This window comes from Haliotis asinina, chromosome 13, assembly GCF_037392515.1.
Source record: "Haliotis asinina isolate JCU_RB_2024 chromosome 13, JCU_Hal_asi_v2, whole genome shotgun sequence".
Lineage (NCBI taxonomy): Eukaryota > Metazoa > Mollusca > Gastropoda > Lepetellida > Haliotidae > Haliotis > Haliotis asinina.
The window spans coordinates 21,128,153-21,151,640 of record NC_090292.1 but is presented as its reverse complement, the minus strand read 5'-3'; the positions used below and the strand labels follow the sequence as shown (position 1 = coordinate 21,151,640).

The 23,488-nt window shown below is 41.7% G+C and overlaps 1 protein-coding gene across 1 annotated transcript; it reads right to left on the bottom strand.

Annotated features, from left to right (window-relative positions):
• Positions 1-2,573: 2,573 nt before the first annotated feature.
• On the bottom strand, positions 2,574-5,600 carry LOC137259269 (serine/threonine-protein phosphatase 6 regulatory ankyrin repeat subunit B-like). Its single transcript, XM_067796903.1, has one exon. It carries the CDS (start codon positions 5,598-5,600, stop codon positions 2,574-2,576), a length of 3,027 nt encoding a protein of 1,008 aa, XP_067653004.1.
• Between the last annotated feature and the right edge of the window lie 17,888 nt (positions 5,601-23,488).

Below are 23,488 nucleotides of genomic sequence, written 5' to 3'. Positions count from 1 at the left end.
TGTGATGACGGTTGGGAGTGTGACACTAAAGATTCTTTTGATGATACAAAAATCTAACGATTGTTACGATTTATGCATGTACGTTATCAGGCGAATGTGTTTTGGGATCGCTGAGATCCTGTATCAGGAAGAATGTCGTGTTTATTCCTACATGATAGTAACCACCCCAAAACACACGTGTGTGATACCTATTTATCATACAATGTCAGTCTTGCTTTATAATTTCAAGAAATCCAACTCTGATTGATACAAATAATAGCACTAGCAATACGTGTTGTCGCAAGCTTCTGCTCAATTTTCTCCGTATTGACTGCGCCTGGCCATATGGTTCCTTGTAAGTTCTTATGTTAAAACACGTATTGCTATACCAGTTTTGGCATTAGTTTGAAAAATAACAACTAACTCGTGTGGAACCTCAGAAATCTTGAATTAACCTTTGGAGAAGAAATACACTTCATTGTCCGCGTGACATTCTGCACCTGGATTCCTGTGTTGTCTGCTCGCTGACACTGAAAGACGGCCGGGGAACTGGTGTTGATACCATCGTAAGCCTATGAGTTTCTATTGTCGCATCGTAATCCACTCCATCTGCCAGTACTGCACTGGCAGTACCGTAACCACAGCCACCAATCAGGACACCACCATAACACAATTTTTTACCTTCATGTAAATAATTTCATTCATTAAGACTCTTAAGCGAGTTTCCGTATCATCCCTCCTAGAAGGGTGGTTACTGGAAAACATATTACCTGTTGGCATGGTAACCGCCAACCTCCGCTGAGAAGCTGTATCGGCAACAATCGTGTGACATCATAATATGACGCATATAGTACTCAAAGTTCGAAAAACGTTCGATTGGCTGTTTTAGTTCACTATATACACATTTATTTTACCGACTTTCACGGCTTTATTAAAATTATGTTTGCACTGAATTCTTTGCACGCTCACCTTAGTCATAATTAATCATATAAAAACAGAATATGTTTCACCGACTTTTAAAGTCCACTCGAGAGGCAAATGTCCATGGGCTCGAGTGACTGCTACAACGTAAGACCATATTACCCTCTGTGTGTCAATAATTTAATGACAGTATGTTAAACAATCGTTTTATATTATTTTCAGGAGATACTTTCCGCCAAGCAAACTCACATGGTTGGTCTGATGTTTTGATTACGATCACCGTTTTATTTGGTATAACATGTGTATGATATTTCGAGTCACACTGCAATTCATAGGTCCGGTTTTGAGCCAAACGGTTTATAGTGCCTTTGTGACTTCACACATGAAGCACATCACCTACCAAGATGGAGTCACCGATCAAGGTGAAGCCACTAGTGTCAAGGTAAAGCCACCTAAAGGTTAGTATACCTTTCAAAGTTAGGACATATGTCGAGTTGATGCCTGCAAATAAATCATGGCATAGGAGCAAATGTTCAGTAACAGTAATTCGTACAAAATGAATACAATCAAGTCAAAAGCACGCGTTTTTTATTTGGACTGATATCACTTAGATTAAAAGAAAACTAAGGTGAATGTGCTTCTGAAAATACTGGACTCATACAAATTTAAAACTTTAAACAGTTATGTAGCTGAACTAAAACAATCTATGCTCGTAACCAGTCGCCAAAAGTGCGTTCCTTGGTCGTGCTAATCCATCTGATAAAAAACAAAGTCTACTAGCTAAAGTTACAGCCAGTGTTTCTCCAGACTATAGTGAAATGAATAAACTGGCACGGCCATCTTTAAGGTTCATTCTATTGGGAGTGCGAAATAAACGTTGATTTGGATAGAAAATAACTAAACGAAAGAAAAGGAAACGTGATCACTTAGCACTCACTCCAGCATGACGCAGACGCCGTTGCAGGATTCATGTCTTCATCAAGACACATACAACTGTATTCATCTTTAAATAGAACTTAGTTATGTCATGACACTGTGAGAATCCTTGTGACTTAGACGGTATGAATCCTTACACCTAATATCGTTCACTATAAGAACTAATTTACATTCCTGAGAGCAGTTTTAACCCCGTTGCAGGATATATTTTATTCCCTAATCTACACACATACAACTGTATTCACCTTAAATAGAAGCATGAGAGTCCTAAGGTTTGTAATGAGCGCAGGAGTTAATTTAATGGATCAGGTTGTCAGGCTACGATTTGGACCATTGCTCATTAGTACATAATTACTTATTACGTGTGTTCTGCTTATTTACAGAGCATCAGAAAATATACCTGAGTACGTCGTTATGCAGTAAGGAAAAGGAAGATTACGGGAATGTTTTGATCATATGACAACCAAACAGTTTAAATCATAAGATATTTTTTTCGAGTTTTCAATAAACACTCAGCTACTCATACACAAGTATATTCAGCATTCATTGCTCTGTTTTCTTCTTAAAACTGCTCTCACCAAAATGTCAATAACAGTCCTTACTGTGAACCATATTGGGGGCAAGGACTCATACCATCTCAGTTCAACAACCGGATCTATTTGGTCGCCTCATAGGGCCAGTATATACAGAATCCCCACGGGGTCATCACGAAGGTGTGGAATAACATGCAGTCCTGGTTAAGAGGAATCTTCTTTGAGGAGCTCAACTATGGATGTGTAGCCACAGATTTCAGCAACTTGTAGTGGTGTCTTTCCAGCGTTGTTTTTCTTATTGATATCCACGACGCCATGAAGAGTGATCACGTATTTCACAATGTCCACGTTGCCTCCGTAACAGGCAACGTGAATAATGCTGTCTCCGTCGTTGTCGACAGCCTTCAAATCGCACTCCTTACTCACAAGAAGAACAAACACTCCCTTGTGTCCCATACTAGCAGCCTTCATGACAGGAGTTTGACCATACTTTCCCTTGCTTTCTAGACCTCCTATCTTCGAGGCAATGATATGATTTACCATATCTACATTGCCTCCAAGACAGGCAACGTGAAGGACGTTGTCACCGTCAGCATTCACAAATGATGTGTTGCAGCCTTTGCTTACAAGCAAATCAAAGATATGTCTGTGTCCTGAACCTGCTGCCTTCATCAATGGTGTTTGACCATACTGACCCTTGCTCTCTATACCGATGACGCCTAGACCAAGGATGTGGCTGACCATGTCTTCACTCCCGTAGAAACACGCAAGATGTAGGATGTTGTCACGATTATCGTCTACGGCCTTCATGTTGGATCCTTCACTCACAAGGAAGTCAAAGACTGGTATGTGACCTTTCTCTGCTGCCATCATTAATCCAGTTCTTCCGTGTTTGCCACGACTTTCAAGGTCAGATATCTTCAAAGACACGATGTGTGTCACCATGCTGAGGTTTCCACCAAGACAGGCAACATGAAGAACATTGTTGTTGTAATTGTCCACAGCAAGGTTTGAACAACCTTCAGACAGGAGTAGGTCCACCACGTTCTTATGATGTGTTCGTGCAGCCTTTAACAAAGCCGTTTGTCCGTATTGACCCTTAGCGTCTATGTCCAAGATATATTGTGAAACGATGTATCGCAATACGCTCACGCTACCCCCTTTGGCTGCTACGTGAAGGATGTTGTCTTTGTTGTTGTCCATCACAGAAAGGTCACACCCACTCGTAAAGAGCAGGTCCACCACATCTGCATGGCCTTTATTAGCAGCATGCATAACGGGTGTTCTTCCATACTTTCCCCTGCTTTCTAATGGAATAACATCCTTCGTCACGATAGCCTCAACCATGGCAACGCTGCCTCCAAGACAAGCTACATGAAGAATATTATCTCCGTCATCATCTGTAACTGACAAGTCAGCCCCTAGGTCAATAAGTAACTCAAACACAGAAACTCGACCAAAAAATGCTGCTGTCATAATCGGAGTCCTTCCGTACTTCCCTCTCGATTCGATTCCACAAACCCTTTGAGACAACAAGTGCTTGACCATATCAACATTGCCGCAGTAGCAAGCAACGTGGAGGATACTGTCACCGTTGGCGTCCACTACTGAAAGATCACAACCCTCGCTGACCAGAAAATCAAAGACATTCATGTGGCCGAAATCGGCTGCTGTCATGACCGGCGTGCGTCCATATTTGCCCCTGCTTTCAATATCAACCACCCCTTTGGACAGAACAGCTTGCACGAGCTCCTGTCTTCCTCCATAGCAGGTCATGTGGAGAATCGTGTCTCCATCATTGTCTATTACTGACAAATTACACCCTTTGCTTACAAAATATTCAAACACTTCGCGCTGACCAAAATATGCTGCATGCATGACTGGCGTGCGTCCCAACTTGTCCTTAGTTTCTGCTGGAAATATCTTCTGAGACATAATGTACTTCACCATGTCCAAACTGCCACCTTGACAAGCTACATGGAGGATGTTATTGCCGTCCTCGTCTACTGCTGACACGTCGGAACCCTTGCTGACAAGAAATTCAAAAAGTTCCCTGTGGCCTTTGTTTGCTGCGGCCATCAAAGGTGTTCTACCATATTGTCCCTTGCTCTCAAGATCAATGTTTGTCTTGGTGAGAACATGGCTCACCATCTCAATGTTCCCACTGAAACATGCAACATGCAGGACGTTGTATCCGTGGAAATCCAAAGCCTTGATGTCACAGCCTCTGTTGATGAGGGAATCAAAGACACGGATATTGCCCTTCTCTGCTGCCATCATGAACGGTGTCCTTCCAAACTTGCCCCGATCCTCTATTCCAAAATGTTTATTGCATAGTATATGCTTCACCATGTGCACATCGCCACCACAGCAGGCGACATGGAGGACGTTGTTGCCATCGTCATCAAGTACAGAGACATTAGCACCTTTGCTGAGCAGCAGGTCATATACACCACGGTGTCCTTTCTCAGCTGCTTTCATCAACGCAGTCCTTCCATACTGACCTCGACACTCTAGGTCGAGTGTTCTTTTAGACATCAGTAGAGACGTCACAAGATCAGCATCATCACTGAGGCAGGCAACGTGAAGAACGTTATCACCATCATAATCCACTACAGTGAAATCACTTCCATTTTCCAGTAATACATCAAACACCTCACTGTGGCCCATTCTTGCAGCTTTCATTAACGCAGTCTGTCCGAACTGGCCCCTGGTTTCGATGCCAAATGTCCTTTGAGATAGAATGTGTTTCACCATATCAACTTTTCCACCAAGACAAGCTACATGGAGAATGTTGTCGTCACGATCATCCAATATTTTCATGGAACACTTCTTACTCTCCAGTAAATCGTAAACCGCTATGTGTCCGTAATAAGCAGCTATCATCACAGGCGTTCGGCCGTACTTTCCTCTGCTGTCGATAGCAACTGCTTTCTGCAGCAGAATGATCTTCACAGCTTCCACATTACCCCCTGTACAAGCTAAATGAAGGATGTTTTCGCCATCATCATCAAGCAGTGACAGGTCACTCCCGTGTCTGATCAGAAGGGCCAGAGCATCCTTTTGGCCGGTGGCTGCTGCAACCATGACAGGGGTTCTTCCCATAGCTCCTCTAACATGCAGGTCATCCGGGCTTTGTGTCAGTATGACTCTAACAGTATCCAGCTTCCCCTGTTCGCAAGCTTGGGGAAGGGTGATGCCCACCTTTTGCTTGACTGTGTTCTTATTCATTGTACAGGACTTCTCTCGATGTACGCTCAGGAATGTATACTCGAATCTGCGTAGAAAAGAGGTTTATTTGTTGAAATCGTTTATGGTTTTATACTGAATGCGTGGTTTGAGACAAAAATCAATTAGAACATTAATTAAATAATATATCACCAAGTGCGAGAACAGTTTGAGATAGACATTACTTTGAAGATTATTTACCACATCGAGTTGGCTACATGTGTGAGATAAACATTACCTTGAACATTGTTTCAGATATACCACACGGAGCTAGCTTCATGTGTGAGAATGGTATGAGATAAACATTACCTTGAACATTGTTTCACATATACCACACGGAGCTAGCTTCATGTGTGAGAATGGTGTGAGATAAACATTACCTTGAACATTGTTTCACATATACAACACGGAGCTAGCTTCATGTGTGAGAATGGTGTGAGATAAACATTACCTTGAACATTGTTTCACATATACAACACGGAGCTAGCTTCATGTGTGAGAACAGTGTGAGATAAACATTACCTTGAACATTGTTTCACATATACCACACGGAGCTAGCTTCATGTGTGAGAATAGTGTGAGATAAACATTGCCTTGAACATTGTTTCACATATACCACACGGAGCTAGCTACATGTGTGAGAATGGTGTGAGATAAACATTACCTTGAACATTGTTTCACATATACCACACGGAGCTAGCTTCATGTGTGAGAATAGTGTGAGATAAACATTACCTTGAACATGGTTTCAGATATATCACACGGAGCTAGCTTCATGTGTGAGAATGGTGTGAGATAAACATTACCTTGAACATTGTTTCACATATACCACACGGAGCTAGCTTCGTGTGTCAGTATAGTTTTAGAAAACCATTCCTTTTAAGATTGTTTCACATATACCAAACCGAGCTAGCTTCGTGTGTGAGAATGGTTTGAAATAAACATTACTTTAAACATTATTTCACATATACCACACCAAGTTGGCATCACATGTGAGAACAGATTGAGATAAAGACTGCTCAGATCATTATTTCATTTACATCACACCGAGTTAACTGCATTTGTGAAATATGTCCGTAGTGATGCCCGAAACGACACTCACAAAGTTGGGTATGGTGCTGATATGGACAGTAACATTGTCGTGGTCAACTAGGATTCAAACGTCCGCTTACGAGCTTCTGTGTACCCACGGGACAATTCAACATGGTTGGCTGGTTTACATTTTAACGCCGCACTCAGCAATATTCCAGCTATATGGCGGCGGTCTGGAAATAGTCCAGTCTGGACCAAACAATCCAGTGATAAACTACATGAGCATCAATTTACGCAATTGGGTGAGTGAGTGAGTTTAGTTTTACGCCGCATTCAGCAATATTCCAGCTATATGGCGGCGGTCTGTACATAATCGAGTCTGGATCAGACAATCCAGTGATAAACAACATGAGCATCGATTTACGCAATTGGGTGGGTGAGTGAATGAGTGAGTTTAGTTTTACGCTGCATTCAGCAGAATTCCAGCTATATGGCAGCGGTCTGAAAATAATCGAGTCTGGACCAGACAATCAAGTGATAAACTACATGAGCATCGATTTACGCAATTGGGTGAGTGAGTGAGTGAGTTCAGTTTTACGCCGCATTCAGCAATATTCCAGGTATATGGCAGCGGTCTGTACATAATCGAGTCTGGATCAGACAATCCAGTGATAAACAACATGAGCATCGATTTACGCAATTGGGTGGGTGAGTGAATGAGTGAGTTTAGTTTTACGCTGCATTCAGCAGAATTCCAGCTATATGGCAGCGGTCTGAAAATAATCGAGTCTGGACCAGACAATCCAGTGATAAACAACATGAGCATCGATTTACACAATTGGGTGAGTGAGTGAGTTCAGTTTTACGCCGCATTCAGCAATATTCCAGCTATATGGCAGCGGTCTGTACATAATCGAGTCTGGACCAAACAATCCAGTGATAAACAACATGAGCATCGATTTACACAATTGGGTGGGTGAGTGAGTGAGTGAGTTTAGCTTTACCCTGCATTCAGCAATATTCCAGCTATAGGGCAGCAATCTGTACATAATCGAGTCTGGACCAGACAATCCAGTAATAAACAACATGAGCATCGATTTACGCAATTGGGTGGGTGAGTCAGTGAGTGAGTTTAGTTTTACGCTGCATTCAGCAATATTCCAGCTATATGGCAGCGGTCTGGAAATAATCGAGTCTGGACCAGACAATCCAGTGATAAACAACATGAGCATCGATTTACGCAATTGGGTGAGTGAGTGAGTTTAGTTTTACGCCGCATTCAGCAATATTCCAGCTATATGGCGGCGGTCTGGAAATAATCGAGTCTCGATCAGACAATACAATGATCAACAACATGAGCATCGATTTTTACACAATTACAACATAGGTCAACGCTTGACCTTTCGATCCCTTTATGCCTTCGATGAATTTCATGTGAAGTAGTTTTCTATGTGATGCAGTCTGCTTTTCATTCAAACAAATACAATGAGAAGGCAGTGAAAGGAATCCAGTGGTACTCATGAAAATGATCTTTTCATAGTTGGTCGTTAAGCCTTTCACAGGCCGATGTCTACAGACCGGTGTCTTCAGACAGTCAGTGTCTCCTCACCACGTTACGAGTGGGATCAGTTCGGCAGTTTGACCCTGTGATATTTAGCGAGTGTGACAACCAGATCACTGGGTACATAAATAAGACCCATTGTGATAATCAAACCGATCAAGCTGGCTGCATTCACTATACTAACCTATTGGCTCGTAGACTCGCTCGCTACGAAAGGATTACTAAATGCGAGCCTAAGTGACAGCAATTCACTTCATGCTGCCGATATGAGATCAAGCGCTATGGCTTTTGTTAATAATGTAAATATGTTAAACAGAACTGTTGAGAAAGTGGAATTCCATCTTTGGTATTTTGAGTGGGTTTATCAATAGAAACAAATATGTGCGGTGCTGTTAATCTTCCCGTGCCCCCAGGGATTTTGAGAGGTGTTTTTCTAATACCTTTGCGTGCCGAAAAGGGCGAATATATGGCTCAGACAACCTTGACAGCGTGTCATTGCACCCTGGACACAATCCGGCGTCACATACGTTTTGTGTATGCCTATGTGTCTACGTCAATATCAAAGTAACACAACAAGAAAGCAAAGGCACCCTCACACCTGTTTTTCTCTGTCAATTTGAACTTTTGACATACATTATAAGTACGAACTCATAGTTTCTAATATACTATTGCTTAATCTGAGAACACGTATTATTATTTTTTATAAGTGCAAGTACTTCTATTTAAAAGTGAGAAGGAACCGCGGAGGGTTTGGTTTTTTTTGTTTGTTTGTTTTTTATTCTGCAATGGATGCTGGGGCCACGTATGTATAATACTACTAATTATATTCTTAGAACAGGCAAGTCTAAATGAGTGGACAGTCTACAGATCCCAGCCTGTTATTTATTATTATCTTAGAGATTTAGCCTTGCGGGAAGGGGTGGGCAGTATAAGAAATAATGCAGACTGCGGGACTCGGTTACTGATGATGACGACGTCAACGACGCCGTCAACAGCCATACAGACTTAACCGAGTACAGCTACGTGATCAGACCGTCACTTAGCGAGGCCCTTACATTGTTCTGGTAGTGAACGGTTTTGAAGTGCTCAAACACAGCCTTGTGTTATTGCCGCGTGCAGTGTCAGGTCATTAGTTGTATGTAAAGGAAACTGTTGTGTGTTTACCATGTTTACTGTGTGTAAATGTGTGTCTGGGTTACCGCTTAGAGTCATTTGGACTTGATCAGTGAATGTGTTGAGTTTTACGCCATTTTTTAAAGTATTTTAGCAATATCACTGAGGACACCAGAAATTGGCTTCACACACTGAACCCGTGGGGTATCGAGCCCAGGTCTTCGGTGCGACATGCAAACGCTATATCTGCTCGACTAGAGAACCGCGCTAGTCATTTTGGACCGGTATATGTCGGACTATCACGAAATTTGTCTAATAATAATTACGTTCATTAATTCTTTCAGCAATACAATTTGGGAAAAAAGAAAGTTTATTTTTTTCGAAATTGATTTTATGCACGGCGTATATAGATGCATGCACGGTTACAGCAATACTAACATAGATAGATACATATAGAGAGAGACAGAGAGGCAGACAGACAGGCAGGCAGAGACAGATTAGATGGATGGGCCGACAGACAGACACGCATGCAGGCAGACAGATATGTCTGCAAATGTGTGTAGAGTCATACGTACAACTGATGTGTGGATTTATATGCCTACAGGTATGACTGACGAATACTCCAGGACTGCTTACCCTGTAAAACCATGTGTTTTATATGTAAGTCTAACACATGTACAACTTGAACTCACCTCAATGTTCGCAATGGTCCACCATGTCGGGCACTGGAGTTGTAACAGTGCTGACCGCGAGTATCCTAGGGGCCTCAATACAAATGCCGTTATTTCTTTAGCTGGTGGATCTTTACAAAGCACAGTCTGCCTGCCGTTGTCCGTCGAATACCGATTCACGTTGGAACACAGCTCTGCATGAATAGAAATCACACATTTGTAGTTTCACGTGTACACTTTAGTCATGTGCCAAGGTTCTACACTGAGTACATACATGTGCGTTCATGTTTGAAGGAAGATAGTTTGTATGACTAGGCGTTGCTTTTTGAAAGAAGGCACGTCTGTTTTGCAGAACGCCTCTGCTTGGTTTGAGGCCTAGGTAGTCTGTATTACAAGAGCGTCTGTTTGAAGGAAGGTAGTCTGTATTACACGTCTGTGTTTTTGGAATAGGGACTGTCCTCAGTTTCACACCGATGTTCGGCCGAGCTGTTGTTTATTGGAGGTGCTATTAAAAGAATTTCAGGATTGTCTCACATAATCAAGTACAACGGTACTCTTTTACAAACCCGTGAAAGTCCCGAGTAGAATAGGCCTTCAGCAACCCATGCCTGCCACAAAACGCGGCTATGGTTGATGCTATGTAGGAGACGACTAACGGGATCGGGTGGTCAGACTCGCTGACTTCGTTGACACATGTCATCGGTTGGCACTTGCGCAGATCGATGCTCATGCTGTTGATCACTGGTCCATACTCTATTATTTACAGACCGTAAACCTAAACTCCCTCACTAAAGTTACAACGAAGCCACAGGCAATACTGATTATAATCGTATTTTGTTACGCTGGTACTTTGGTCGAAAAATAATTTGAACAAAGAGATCGCGTTAGCGTGTTTCTGTAAGTAATTTAAAACATATGTATCGATAATCATTGAACGCTGACTGCAATTTTAAGACGACATGTGTAACCTGTTGGTCGGAGACGTTTGCAACGGCTGTGTGCGACGTACTTATTGGTCGTACTCTTGACCCCAATCGTACTCTTGACCCCTTGACCAGCCCATGCGACTAGAAGGCGACTATGCTTGTCGTAAGAGGCGACTAACGGGATCGGGTGGTCAGGCTCCATGACTTGGTTGACACATGTCATCTGTTCCCAATCACGCAGATCGATGCTCATGTTGTCGATCACTGGAATGTCTGGTCCAGACTAGCTGGAATACTGGTAAAACTAAACTCACTCTCTCACTCTAATGACCCCAATGACCCGTTTCTTGCCTGTCATTTACATGTTTGCCGGGCCCTGTCTCCATTTATGACAATGTAATAACAATATGTACCCATGTTCAAAAGCCCTAAACATTTTTACTCTTTTTACCCCAAACTACCTATGAAACGCTAGAATAATGTTAACAGTCATAATTTATCCCACCGGGTACTCATTTACTGCTAGGCAAACAGATGTAATTTTGACGAAACTCACTTGGTTGGAACACAGATGTCACGAGTGCTTCGCTTCTGTCTGAACTGATGTCACAGAAACGTAGTCAAACTATCAACTCGCAGTCACCCGTTCAAGGAATCCACGTGGCCAGCGTTGCTTTTCGTCAGCTGAATTGTGTTATACACCACCATACTGCTCACAACTTCTAAACACAACGTATATATTGCTAGGTGCGGCATAATAGAACTGTGAATCACCAATGCTAAGCGTGGACAGCCTCTCTGAAGCTATGAATAAAGATGGGTGTCTCAAATACTTCTCAAATACCAAAGCTGAGGACATTAACCCAAGTGAATTCCGTTGGAACAGTGCGGATTATGGAATTAGCAGTAGACGTTCCTAACAAAAATCACCACAGATTAGCAACAGATTATTGTGAGTCCGGTGTAGGAGGATCAGGTCACTCCCTAGGATGAGTCACTCCCTTCAGGATCATAACCCTCTCCCATTTCACGAATAAACTCTCTCCAGGATAAGGTGCAACTGCAAACTACAACATTGAAAATGGAGGAAGAGTGAGTGAGTGAGTGAGTGAGTGAGTTGGTGGGTCGGTGAGTGAGTGAGTGAGTGACTTAATATTTAACGTCACATCGGCAATATTTCAACCATATCGTGACGAAAACATGTTTGATATTGAAATGAAATATGTATATGTTATGAAAACCTGTCGTGAAAGGACATTAAAACAACTAGAATGGCACAGCTACAATTAAAGTAGTGTGGAAAGTGAAAACTAATATCACTGTTTGGACAGTACAATATATGCATCACCAACAACTGACGGTAGATCGCCATACTCGGGAACACGGGAGTTCATTAAGCAATAGATTGTTGTGAGTGTGGTGTGGGATCACGTTCCCCCAATTTTACGAATAAACACTCCACGTGATAAAATGTAACTATAAGATTGAAAACTAAGGAGCAACATGACAAAGAATACATGTACAGAAGAAGCATATGTCAAACGTCAAAATTCATTTTATCTTATATTTTTGTCCAAAAATATTTGCTGATGCAGCAATATTCAAATCATACAAACCAAAGTAGTTTACACGAAGACAAAAATATAAAAACAATCGACCACTACAAAAATGACTTGGTTTCCAGAAACCTGGAAACCATCCGTAATGTGGGTAATTGCGGAATCCAGTTGGTTTCCATTCCCTGAAACTCACTAACTGAGTTTCCAACTAGATTCCATTTTGGAATCTGTGATTTTGGTATTTCTGTAAATGGAAACCAAAATGAAACTAAGTTTGGGGGTTTCTTGTTGGTTTCCGTATCTGGAATTTGCGATTCTCAGATCTCACTAAATGGAAACGACGTCATGAGGTATGAGTTGTAGGATCAGGTCTGTCCCTGGGCAGAGTCACGCTGGGGTATATTTAGTGGTAGGAGTGGTTTAATCCTGTCTTATCAGATTAATAAAGATTAACAAATCCTCTGTACAGGCTGGCTGTCGTAAGTAACAAGTTTTGACATCTATCAGGAACGATATCGTACTTCTGTATAGATTCACTGAAGCGTTCGATCGACTTTGACAAATGTCTCAGTTGAATGATAAAAGAAGATTTGAATGAAGACGCGAACATACAAATACGCATGTACATTCATGCATACCTTTAGCGATTGACATTCTGTTGTGTACCCTGAAGGTGTTCGGAGTGGATATGTGAAAGCACACCTGTTTAGCAGAGGATTTGTGAGGCAAAGTGCAGAGTGCTTGGCGTCGGTTTAAAGAACATTGCATTTGGATAGCAACATGTTGATTGTACTGGCTCTGACTAATGTCGATTTCATAGCGGTAATGTACATGCTTGTAACTACATGTATACAGACACATGTATACAACTCAGACACTGTTTGCTGACCCGGACTTGTATCGCTAAATGACGAAGGAAGGGTGATGGCCAAGGTGAAGGACGTGGGCAGGGGATGGAACTGTTGACCTTCCGCTAAGTCAGCTGACAATCTGTCTAGTGTGCCACTGTTATAGAGGCTGAAAATGACAGTGTGGAAACGGACATCTGCGGTGAATACTCTGACTTATTAGGTCAAGGACTTTACACTATCCCACGATACGATACGATACATATCGCCATAATTTACATGCGAGACGATACGATACACACACTTTGAAAGAATGACACAGTTTTGAGATTTAAATTATTTATTTCAAGGTATTTGTGTATAACAGTAACAATATGTTAATAAACAAGCAATTAATTCATCCCACTTGCGTATTTGTCTCTAGAAAAGTAGTTTAATATGTTTAAGATAATATTTTGTGGACAATAAGTCGTGAGTAGTTTTGTATCGATACATCAGTCGACGATAAGATTTATATGCATCACGATGTATCGTTGCATCAGTGAATGGTCCGAGCCTAAAGACTGACTGACTGACTGACTGACTGACTGACTGACTGACTGACTGACTGACTGACTGACTGACTGACTGACTGACTGGCTGGCTGGCTGGCTGGCTGGCTGGCCGACTGACTGACTGGCTGGCTGGCCGACTGGCTGACTGACTGACTGACTGACTGACTGACTGACTGACTGACTCACGGACGGACGGACGGACTATTTGGCTGAACAAGTGTTGAGTGAGAGAGATAATGTGTCGCATCTTAACATGGCTGACTTACTGGCTGGCCGACTGACTGGCTGGCCGGCTGGCTGACTGACGGACGGACGGACGGACTGGATGGCTGAACAAGTGTTGAGTGAGAGAGATAATGTGTCGCATTTTAACATGGATGCCCCGCTCCCCCATAAGGAGGAACACAATGCAGGGCAATATCAAGTAACATTCTTTAACGTCTCTTGGTACGATTCCCCAGGTTTTTGCCCTGTGTATTATCCCCGATGGAGATGGAAAGTTTGATGATGACAAGAGGAGTGAGTGAGTGAGTGTGTCAGTTCTTAGCCACTTTTAGCAACATGTCCGCATTATAAGGCAGTTCTACGCTATAACCACTGGGCTATCCACACCACGCGTACACCAAGAGCTTACTAAAATTTCAAATCAGCATTGTGCTGTGACAAAAGTAAGAACGAGAATTTACTGTTGTAACAGCTTATAAAGTTAAAGATTACGAAACTCGTAGCGAGCCGGGTAGAAATTGGTGTTCAGCAACGGACGCCTGGAGTGCAGTGTTAAACCATAAACCATCACACCTGGCATTACATGAGTTTGTCCTCACTCATCTCATTCTCCTTTTTCTGCTCTCTCGAATTCTCAAATTCGTTCCCCAAGCTGGTCCATATAACTAAACTGCTACGAGTCTCATCATTTGCCTTCCATTTCCCTCCCCAGTTTGCAAATCCTACTTACACGTGAATGCATGCACCCGTATGCACAAATATCATCTGTATGTAGGTTGCCAAAATTACTATGTTAAGTTGATCTTTGTCGTAGTCACACACACTATTCCTCCTTTAAGAAAACCTACCCACGTTATACCTCACTCTTCACACGCCACTCACACATTACTACAAACTACCCGCTTGGCCCTTTATTCTAACACAAACATCGATTCATACATATTTCAATATGTGTTCTCGGTTGGTGTTTGCTTAAGTTCTGGGGTTAGATTTTCGAAGCTCTCTTAGCGCTAAGACAGTCTAAGTTAATGTTAATGTATGGGACTTGCGACAATCTTAGCGCTAAGAGAGCTTCGGAAAATCTAGGCCCAGAATGGTTGATAAAGTCTGGCGTACCACCTGGTGGTCATTAGCATGGATTGGCATGGAGTGCTCATTTGGATTCGTGATCTCAAAACATAACATTATTGTGACACAGACATTATACATATCTTTTCCTAGGATTACACAAACAGCCAAAACGATACCTTAATGTTTTATCAGGTGTCGCTGTTGCCAATGTCATCAGCTGCCCGGATAGTCGTGCCCGTAACACATTTTAATATATGAGGAAGTTTTACAAAATATGAAATTTACGCGAATGAATGAATGAATGAATGAGTGCTTTACGTCGCACCAGCTTTGTTTCCTGACTTCAGCTCAAAGTGAGTGTGTGAGTGAGTGAGTGAGTGATATTCCAGCACTCTAGAGGCGGACACCAGAAATGTTCCATAATGTACCCATGTGGTGAACTGAACACAGGTCTTCGGCGCGACGAGCGAAAGCCTTAACCACTGGACTACCCCAACGATGGAGTGGCACTGATTACGACATTGATCTGAAACTGTAATCTGACACGGTGAAGGGGTGCAACTCTGCACAAGGAATTACAAATAACCATAGACGGGTTCCCTTGCGTACAAGATTTCAACATCGATGTGAACCGCCGACGCTAGTGAATAACCTATCTCGGGACACTGACGACGAGGTCGACAAATCAGTGATAACACGAGATTTCCCTAGAGTGATAAGCATGTCCTGCCCAAATTGATTATTTACAGACCGACACCATATTACACGTTACGTGTATGTTACACTGATATTCTGTTTACATCTTACAGGAAAGTGTGGGTTCTAGTGGTCATCCACCTGACACGGTGAGCGACTGCGACTTCCATACAAACGGAAGCCGGAAACTGGGGGTCTAGACTGTAGACTTCCTGTACCCTTCTGATAAGTGTAAATTGGCCGAAAGCTATTTTGAATCTGTTCAGTGTAACATCTGTTACATTTCGGTAACACTGACTATACTTATAATGAACCCTTGCCAAGCCACTGACGTAATTGCCTTCTTATTTGTTCTCCCGGAAGAACTTTGAGCTACTTTTGTATGTCCGCTTCGGTTACTTCAATCAGCTCTTGAGTACAAAGTGATGCTCTTGCGGGTTGCGAGAGAGAGAAAGAGAGAGAGAGAGAGAGAGGGGGGGGGGGCGAGATTATATCGGAATATATATTCCAACATCCAGTTTCGCCCCATAGTTTTGAATGTTAGAACAGAACTTCTATGGTTTTAGTTTTATGCCACACTCAGCAATATTCCAGCTATAAGGAGGTAGGCCGTAAATAATCGAGTCTGGACCAGACAATCCAGTGGTCAACAACATGAGCATCGATCTGTGCCATTTGAAAACGATGACATGTGTCAACCAGGTCATGGGCGCCTGACCAGGCGATCCCGTTAGTCGCTTCTTCCGACAAGTACAGTCGTCTTTCATTGCAAGCATATGTTGATGAAGGCCTATTCTACCCCGGGCCTTCAAGGGTCTCACACAACAACGAAATCAAATTAATGAAATATGCAGCAAACAATCCAAACAATTTAGCCGCTCTATCACATGACGTTTTAAAGACAATGGCCAGGTATGAATGTTGCTTATAATACTATCGGGCAAAGATCCCATGTTTTGTGAGGTAAGAAAACCATCCCGGCCCATCTCGCCGCTTACGGCTAAGATCGGTGTATAAAGACCTACAACCGAAAAGAAACGGCATGCCCAATTTTGGATAGCATTTATACGACTGCATTGATGTGTTCCCCAAACAGCAGAGCCACACGATAGTACTGGTTGAACAAAGACTTAGTTATCACACAGTTTGTTAAACGCAGCATGCATGTAATGCAATACCTGTTCTGAAATTGGAAACTTCTTTATTATTTACACGCAACGTTTCTGGGCTAACAGTTGCCCCTTCATCGCCCTTAATAAAGAACATATGGCATACGTTGCATTTGACCACTTTCTAAATGGCATCGTGTAATTATAGCTTTCGGCCGTGGGAGCCGTGCCAAATCACACTTATCAGAGGGGTACACAAAGTACGCAGTCCGACTTTCATTTTTGTGGAAGTCGCGGTGGCTGAGCGGGCTAGACGGCTGACTTTGTCTGCTGACGATTAGGTGCCTGACTCTGAGGGTGCGGGTTCGAATTCCGGATGGCACTCAACCCAAAAAGTACTAGAATTTGTACTTTACTGAGAAAGTGAAATCCCAAATATGACATAGGTTGTATTTGACCATTTTCTAAATGGCATCGTGTAATTTAATAGAGACGTTCCACCCCCATAACAGGTGTCTTGCATTGCCCACCCAACTTGTAAATGCTCATCAAACGTATCATAATGCATCCCACCCACTTTGAATTTACTAATTAAAATACACATTGCTCTTCTAAAAGTACCCGTGAAGGTCCGGTAGTAGAATAGGCCTTCAGCAACCCATGCTTGTCACAAGTCTGTTCATGACGTTCTCCCACACTTCTACAGCCATGCTGACGTCCATCACTATGGGAAATGTTAAACCTGGACTCGTCTGTAAAAACGACATTTCTCCACCAAAACAAGGGTCTGCGGATTTTTTCGGATCATGATTTCGGCACCACATTCGGCAAGCTTGTCGGCTTGTGTCAGGAAACGTTGGGACGTCGTGGTCTGATCCCGTGATGACGTGAACGTTGTTGAACTGTGTTGGGGTGAATATGGCTAAGAGCTGTGATGGGTCACCCTTATCCATCTGTCCTGTCTTGGCGTTGTTACACGTAGACGTCAAAAGCGTGGCCGATAGATGACGTCATTTGTGGTCTGGTAGCGTCTCACCAGTGCAGAAATGACGTTCCGGTAACAGTGGAAATGTGCAACCACATGTCGCTGAGACATACCCCCACGGAGCATCCCAATGACCTTAGGAAGTTGTACAGACCTTAGCCTTGGCATGCTATGCGTTTCAATAGCCGTTCATTTTTTAACGACCGCAAGGACAGTGGTTGAACTTTCCAAAGTGACAGCATACGTTGCATTCATTTGCTCTGTTTCTCTTTCCCAGAACAGACGTGCAACAACGTATTGCACGAAACCACTGACGTCACGGAACGTGGCGCATGCATGCGTGTGTGTCTACAGGATGTAAGTCGGGATATTAAAGAAAAATGTGAAACAATGTGAACATTTAGGACCTGAAGTCGCTGAATACTTCCAAATACACTGGAGATGTTTCCTTGACGATTGCTTCATGTTGTGGCTCTTTGGAGAGGAAAAGTTCACTTTTTTCATAACATCCTGAATACCTTGAACAATTACATTGACCATGGACTCACATTATGCTGAAATTCTATTGTTAGACACTATGGTGAAAACTATGTGGATGTGACCTAGAAACATATATATTATAAACCTACACATACTAATCAATATTTACATTTTTTATCTTGCCCCTCGAGTCATATAAAGAGAGTCATTCCTTATAATTTAGCAAGGCGCAATCTGCATGATTGTGTCTCAGATACCGACAAGGAATATAAGACTTGCAAAATCGTACCTACAGTCCCGTGGGTACACAGTTCTACTTGTGGAAGATGGAATAAAGAAAGCAATGAACACAGACAGATAGACATTGTTGAAAGTTCAGGATAAACAATTTTAAAACAATAGTGAGTGTTTCCTGCAATCTGATTGGTTAATTACCCTTTTCGAATATTATCCGACATCACTGAAAATAATGGCCTAATAACCGTACATGAAAACGTTGGCAGTAATATGACACTACTTTCGCTGCATAAATTTACATAATGGAAGCTAATTTGTGTGATCCTGATTTTTTTCTTGGTTCCTTTGACAATTTCGGAGATGATGAATTTGTGGAGGAGTTCATGGAGGAATTCATGAATAATAAAAGAAAATATTTCATTTGTTTACTTAACAAAAAGCTTATATACTTTTTTAAAGTAATGATTGAAGTGACATAAAATTTCATCAGAGCAAAAACATTTATTTCAAAAATTACATACAACGGACAGTGTTGATATGATAAATTCTAGTAATTGACTAATAAATAAGGCTAAAAAATTCTTACAATTAGAGACAATATTTTTTACTTGCGAGTAGGTTTCGACTTTCTCCAAGAACCTGAATCCAATCAGGTTGACAATTCGGCTAACGTTGTCAGAATATCAGATCCGGCCTCGACAAGCAAGTGTCCATCAGTATCGGCTGTCCAGAGTGGCACCAGCTGTCGCCTTGCAACGGCCAAGGATGATGAGCTACAACAAATCATTGGTGGGTCTTTATCAAAAGCAACAAGCAGAAATAGTCTGGGGACAATTCCCACACTTTACAAACAAACAGGAAGAAATTGAGAGTAGACCTCTCCTAAGTACTCTCCTAAGTAGACCTGCGAAAAGGATTTCACAAAATGTTTTTACCCACCATTATACATGAAGCATACACATAAACATTATGCAAAGGCAGGCAAACATGCGAATTGACATACACTTTAACGATACTGTACAAAACTCTACTGTAGCATGGATAGAAATCTACAATATCTACTATTTTCCAAGATATTTGTTACCTCGCATTCTTACCTTCTCACTATTCACAGAGTATCTCCAAGAGAGAGGGTATCCTTCCGTGTTTGAGAATTTTGATGCTCAAGCACTGAACACCTATCTTCGTTCATTCTACGCTGAAGTGAGGAATGGTCGTGGCGAACTCTATTCAAAGTCTACCGTCGTCGGCTTGCGAGCGGCCATCAATCGCCGCCTGCGTTCTCCTCCATTTGAACGTGATATCAATATTATGAATGACAGAGAATTCCACAGTGCAAATAATGTGTTCATTTCTCTGGTCAGAAAAATTAAAAAAAGATGGTCTAGATAAAACGAAACATCACGCCTCAATCCCCGCGACCGAGCTGGCGATGATTCGAGAAAGTTTTGACTTGTCCTCACCTGTCGGCCTATTAAACAAAGTATGGTTTGACATAACTCGTGGATTCGCCCGCCGGGGTCAGGAAAACCAGACATCACTTCGTTCATCATCTTTTTATGTCTCCATTGATGAAGATGGTTGTAAATATATTGAAACGTCACACTCGGAACCAACATAAAATCACCGTGGTGATTTGACCGATTCCACTGAGCCAAATAAAAGGATCTATAACACTAGTGACGCACACTGTCCGGTTTCATCCTTTAAATTGTACAAATTCCACATGAATAAAACAATGAATCGTTCTTTCTGCATCCCAAATCTGTCATTCATGTCCGCGATTCTGTTAGGTACACATCACGGTGCGTTGGAAAACACATCCAAAAATGCTAAGTTGCCACACACTTACACGAACCACTGTCCCATGCCGGAATTAAAAACAGACAAATTTGCATAAAAATGATCAAAGTTTAAAGTCATATTGCAGCGAATCAAGCAGTGCACAGATGAGGTCGAACTGAGACATTTTACAGGGGTCTGATCGCGAAAACAAAGCAATCAAATGCCTCTGCGTCGATTCTCGTGCCGTTGCAATATCTATGCCCTGTACACACCTGTGCCGTTTCAATATCTATGCCCTGTACACACCTGTGCCGTTTCAATATCTATGCCCTGTACACACCTGTGCCGTTTCAATATCTATGCCCTGTACACACCTGTGCCGTTTCAATATCTATGCCCTCTACACACCTGCAAAGTTCTTTCAGTGTGCCCGTAATGGGAATGTTTCAGAGTATACACAATTCCACGATAAATGTCAACTTCGGCCTAACTTGACACGATGAAACCCATACGGTGATTCATGACTGGACCAGTCCAAGCAGTTACATGAGGTGGACTGGGTAGCAAAAACTGGATTTCTTTCATTGTTGGGGATATCACAGAAATTGAGATTGACATAAATACATGTAATATGTTATTCATCAAGTTCAATTAAAAATTTGACTGAAAATTTTGTTCAGTGTATTTTTTTAAAAGTTATTTATTTCTAGCATGACGTAACCTGTCTGCCCCATTAGATAATTGCATAACCCTTCTTGTGTCGTATTTAGTCGCTGGGGCGACACCGAAGCTGATCACGAGACGCTAACCGCATTGCGACACACGATCACGCTATATTTAAAGAGTCCTTTGAAAAAACACTTCTCACAACAAATTGGTTTACAATATAGATAATACTGTGGTTTGTTCAATTATCTTCTAAATAAATAACACTGTCAGTCTGGCCTATGTATCAACACACAACCCAAGAATCCGGAACTTTTTTGAAATCATTAGACAAAATGTTCCAATTTTAAATGCTGATATTGAAATGAATCGATTTATGACATATGTAACTATGATAAAAAGTAAACGCCAAAGCCATTACTTAAAACACATACTGACGCGCGCCAAATTCGACTCTTGTATTAAACCTACAGAATTCAGTGTCTCAAAATGTACACGGGGGAATTGTGGAGCTTGTAAGTATATACTTGAAAGTTCGTGTATAAAGTTAAAAAACAGGAAACAACTATAACACGGGTACCATGAAGAATTTATTGGAATGCGCGTCCATAAACAGCAGATTAAGGACCCCAAAACGAGGTGCATCCCCTTAAGGGCTCACATCGACAACTGCGCAACAGGAAAGGAAATAAAATTTAAAATATTCCCTTTTTATAAAATGAAGACTACTGATGCAATGCAGCTTGAAGCTGAAGAAAACTTTTTCATTAAAAAATTGTGTCCATCGTGAAATCAGTAACGCAATGTAATGGATTTATACTTGTTTTTCTAGTACTGTCAATGTTAACCCCCTGGATGCCACAGGGACATATATGTCCTTCCTTGTCACCCCTCACTTGGAAGTCCAACAAAATTCTAAATATACCACGCATATATAAATACTTCACAGTTTTGAATTTTGCGGAAAATCCCTGTTTCTTGATACCATCCACTATTACCTCAGACCAAGCTAAAGTGCTTAGAATTGCCTTTCAAAATAGACTTCATCGTATAGTCTGGTTCATAATTATTGAGAATTTTTCTTCTTACTTTGAGCTATCCTAACACCTCGACTGATTCACTGATACTTAAAACTAAGTAATGGTATAAGGGAGGAAACTCATCTTGGCCTACTGAGTATAGTACAATTAGAGTTACCTCCCCTGAATTTGTAGCAGACGTCATTTTCCTCAGCACTGTCAACAATGTCTGCTGAAGATAAAAGAAGGTTGATTTTTGAGTTGTGTAATCAAGGAATTGATGATGTAAATACATTGGCAGAGAGAACAGGAACTCCTCTTTCTACTGTGTATAGGATTAGGAAGAATTTTAAAGAGGGAAAGGATTTTGGGCACCAGAAAGGAGCAGGGAGACCCAGAAAATTGGACTTCTCAGATCGCGTCCGGCTGGGAATTTTAGCGTCTAAAAAGCAAAGGGCAAGCATCTCCAACATCAGGTATGAAATGATAGAAAGGGGATCAACAGTTATATCAAAATCTACAGTTAGAAGAAATTTGATTGATCTTGGATGGGAGAAAAAGACTGGAATTCCTTCTCTTCTCATGAAACAAGAACATAAAGACAGGCGTGTTGAGTGGTGTTTGGCACATGAAAACTTTGAATGGGAAAATGTGATTTTTACTGATGAAAGCTCAATATAGGTATATCCCAATAATGTGAAAATATGGACACAGTCTGCGTCAGCACCGTTGTATCGACGACCTAAATACAGCCCAAAGTTTCATGTATGGGGAGGGATATCCTTATTAGGAACGACCCCGCTGTGTGTGTTTGAGGGAAATCTGACAAGTCAACGCTACACTAACATATTAGATAATTTTCTCCTTCCAAGTGCACATGTGTTTTATGGAAATGACTGGATTTTGCAGCAAGATAATGATCCTAAACACACCGCAAAACATGCCAAGCAGTGGTTTCAGGAGAAAAATGTGACTGCATTACCATTTCCTGCATATAGTCCTGACTGAAATCCCATTGAGAACATTTGGGGGATGATGAAGGAATGTGTGAATCAAAAGGGGTTGACAAAAATTGGAGACATGAAGAGAGAAGTGGTCTGATACTGGGACAGCATAACTCACGAGACACTAACCTCTCTGATAGGAAGTATGCCTACCCGTCTTAGACTGTGCCGTGAAGCTCAAGGAGACTTGATAAAATATTAAATTGTTACCTACACAACATGAAAAGGTCAGTTCACTTTCACAATACATTCAATTTTATCTGATTTGTTCTCGTTTAATAATATGAAATGCTTTAGCTATTCTCAATAATTATGAACCATACTGTAACTGTCGTCATTTTTCAAACTGT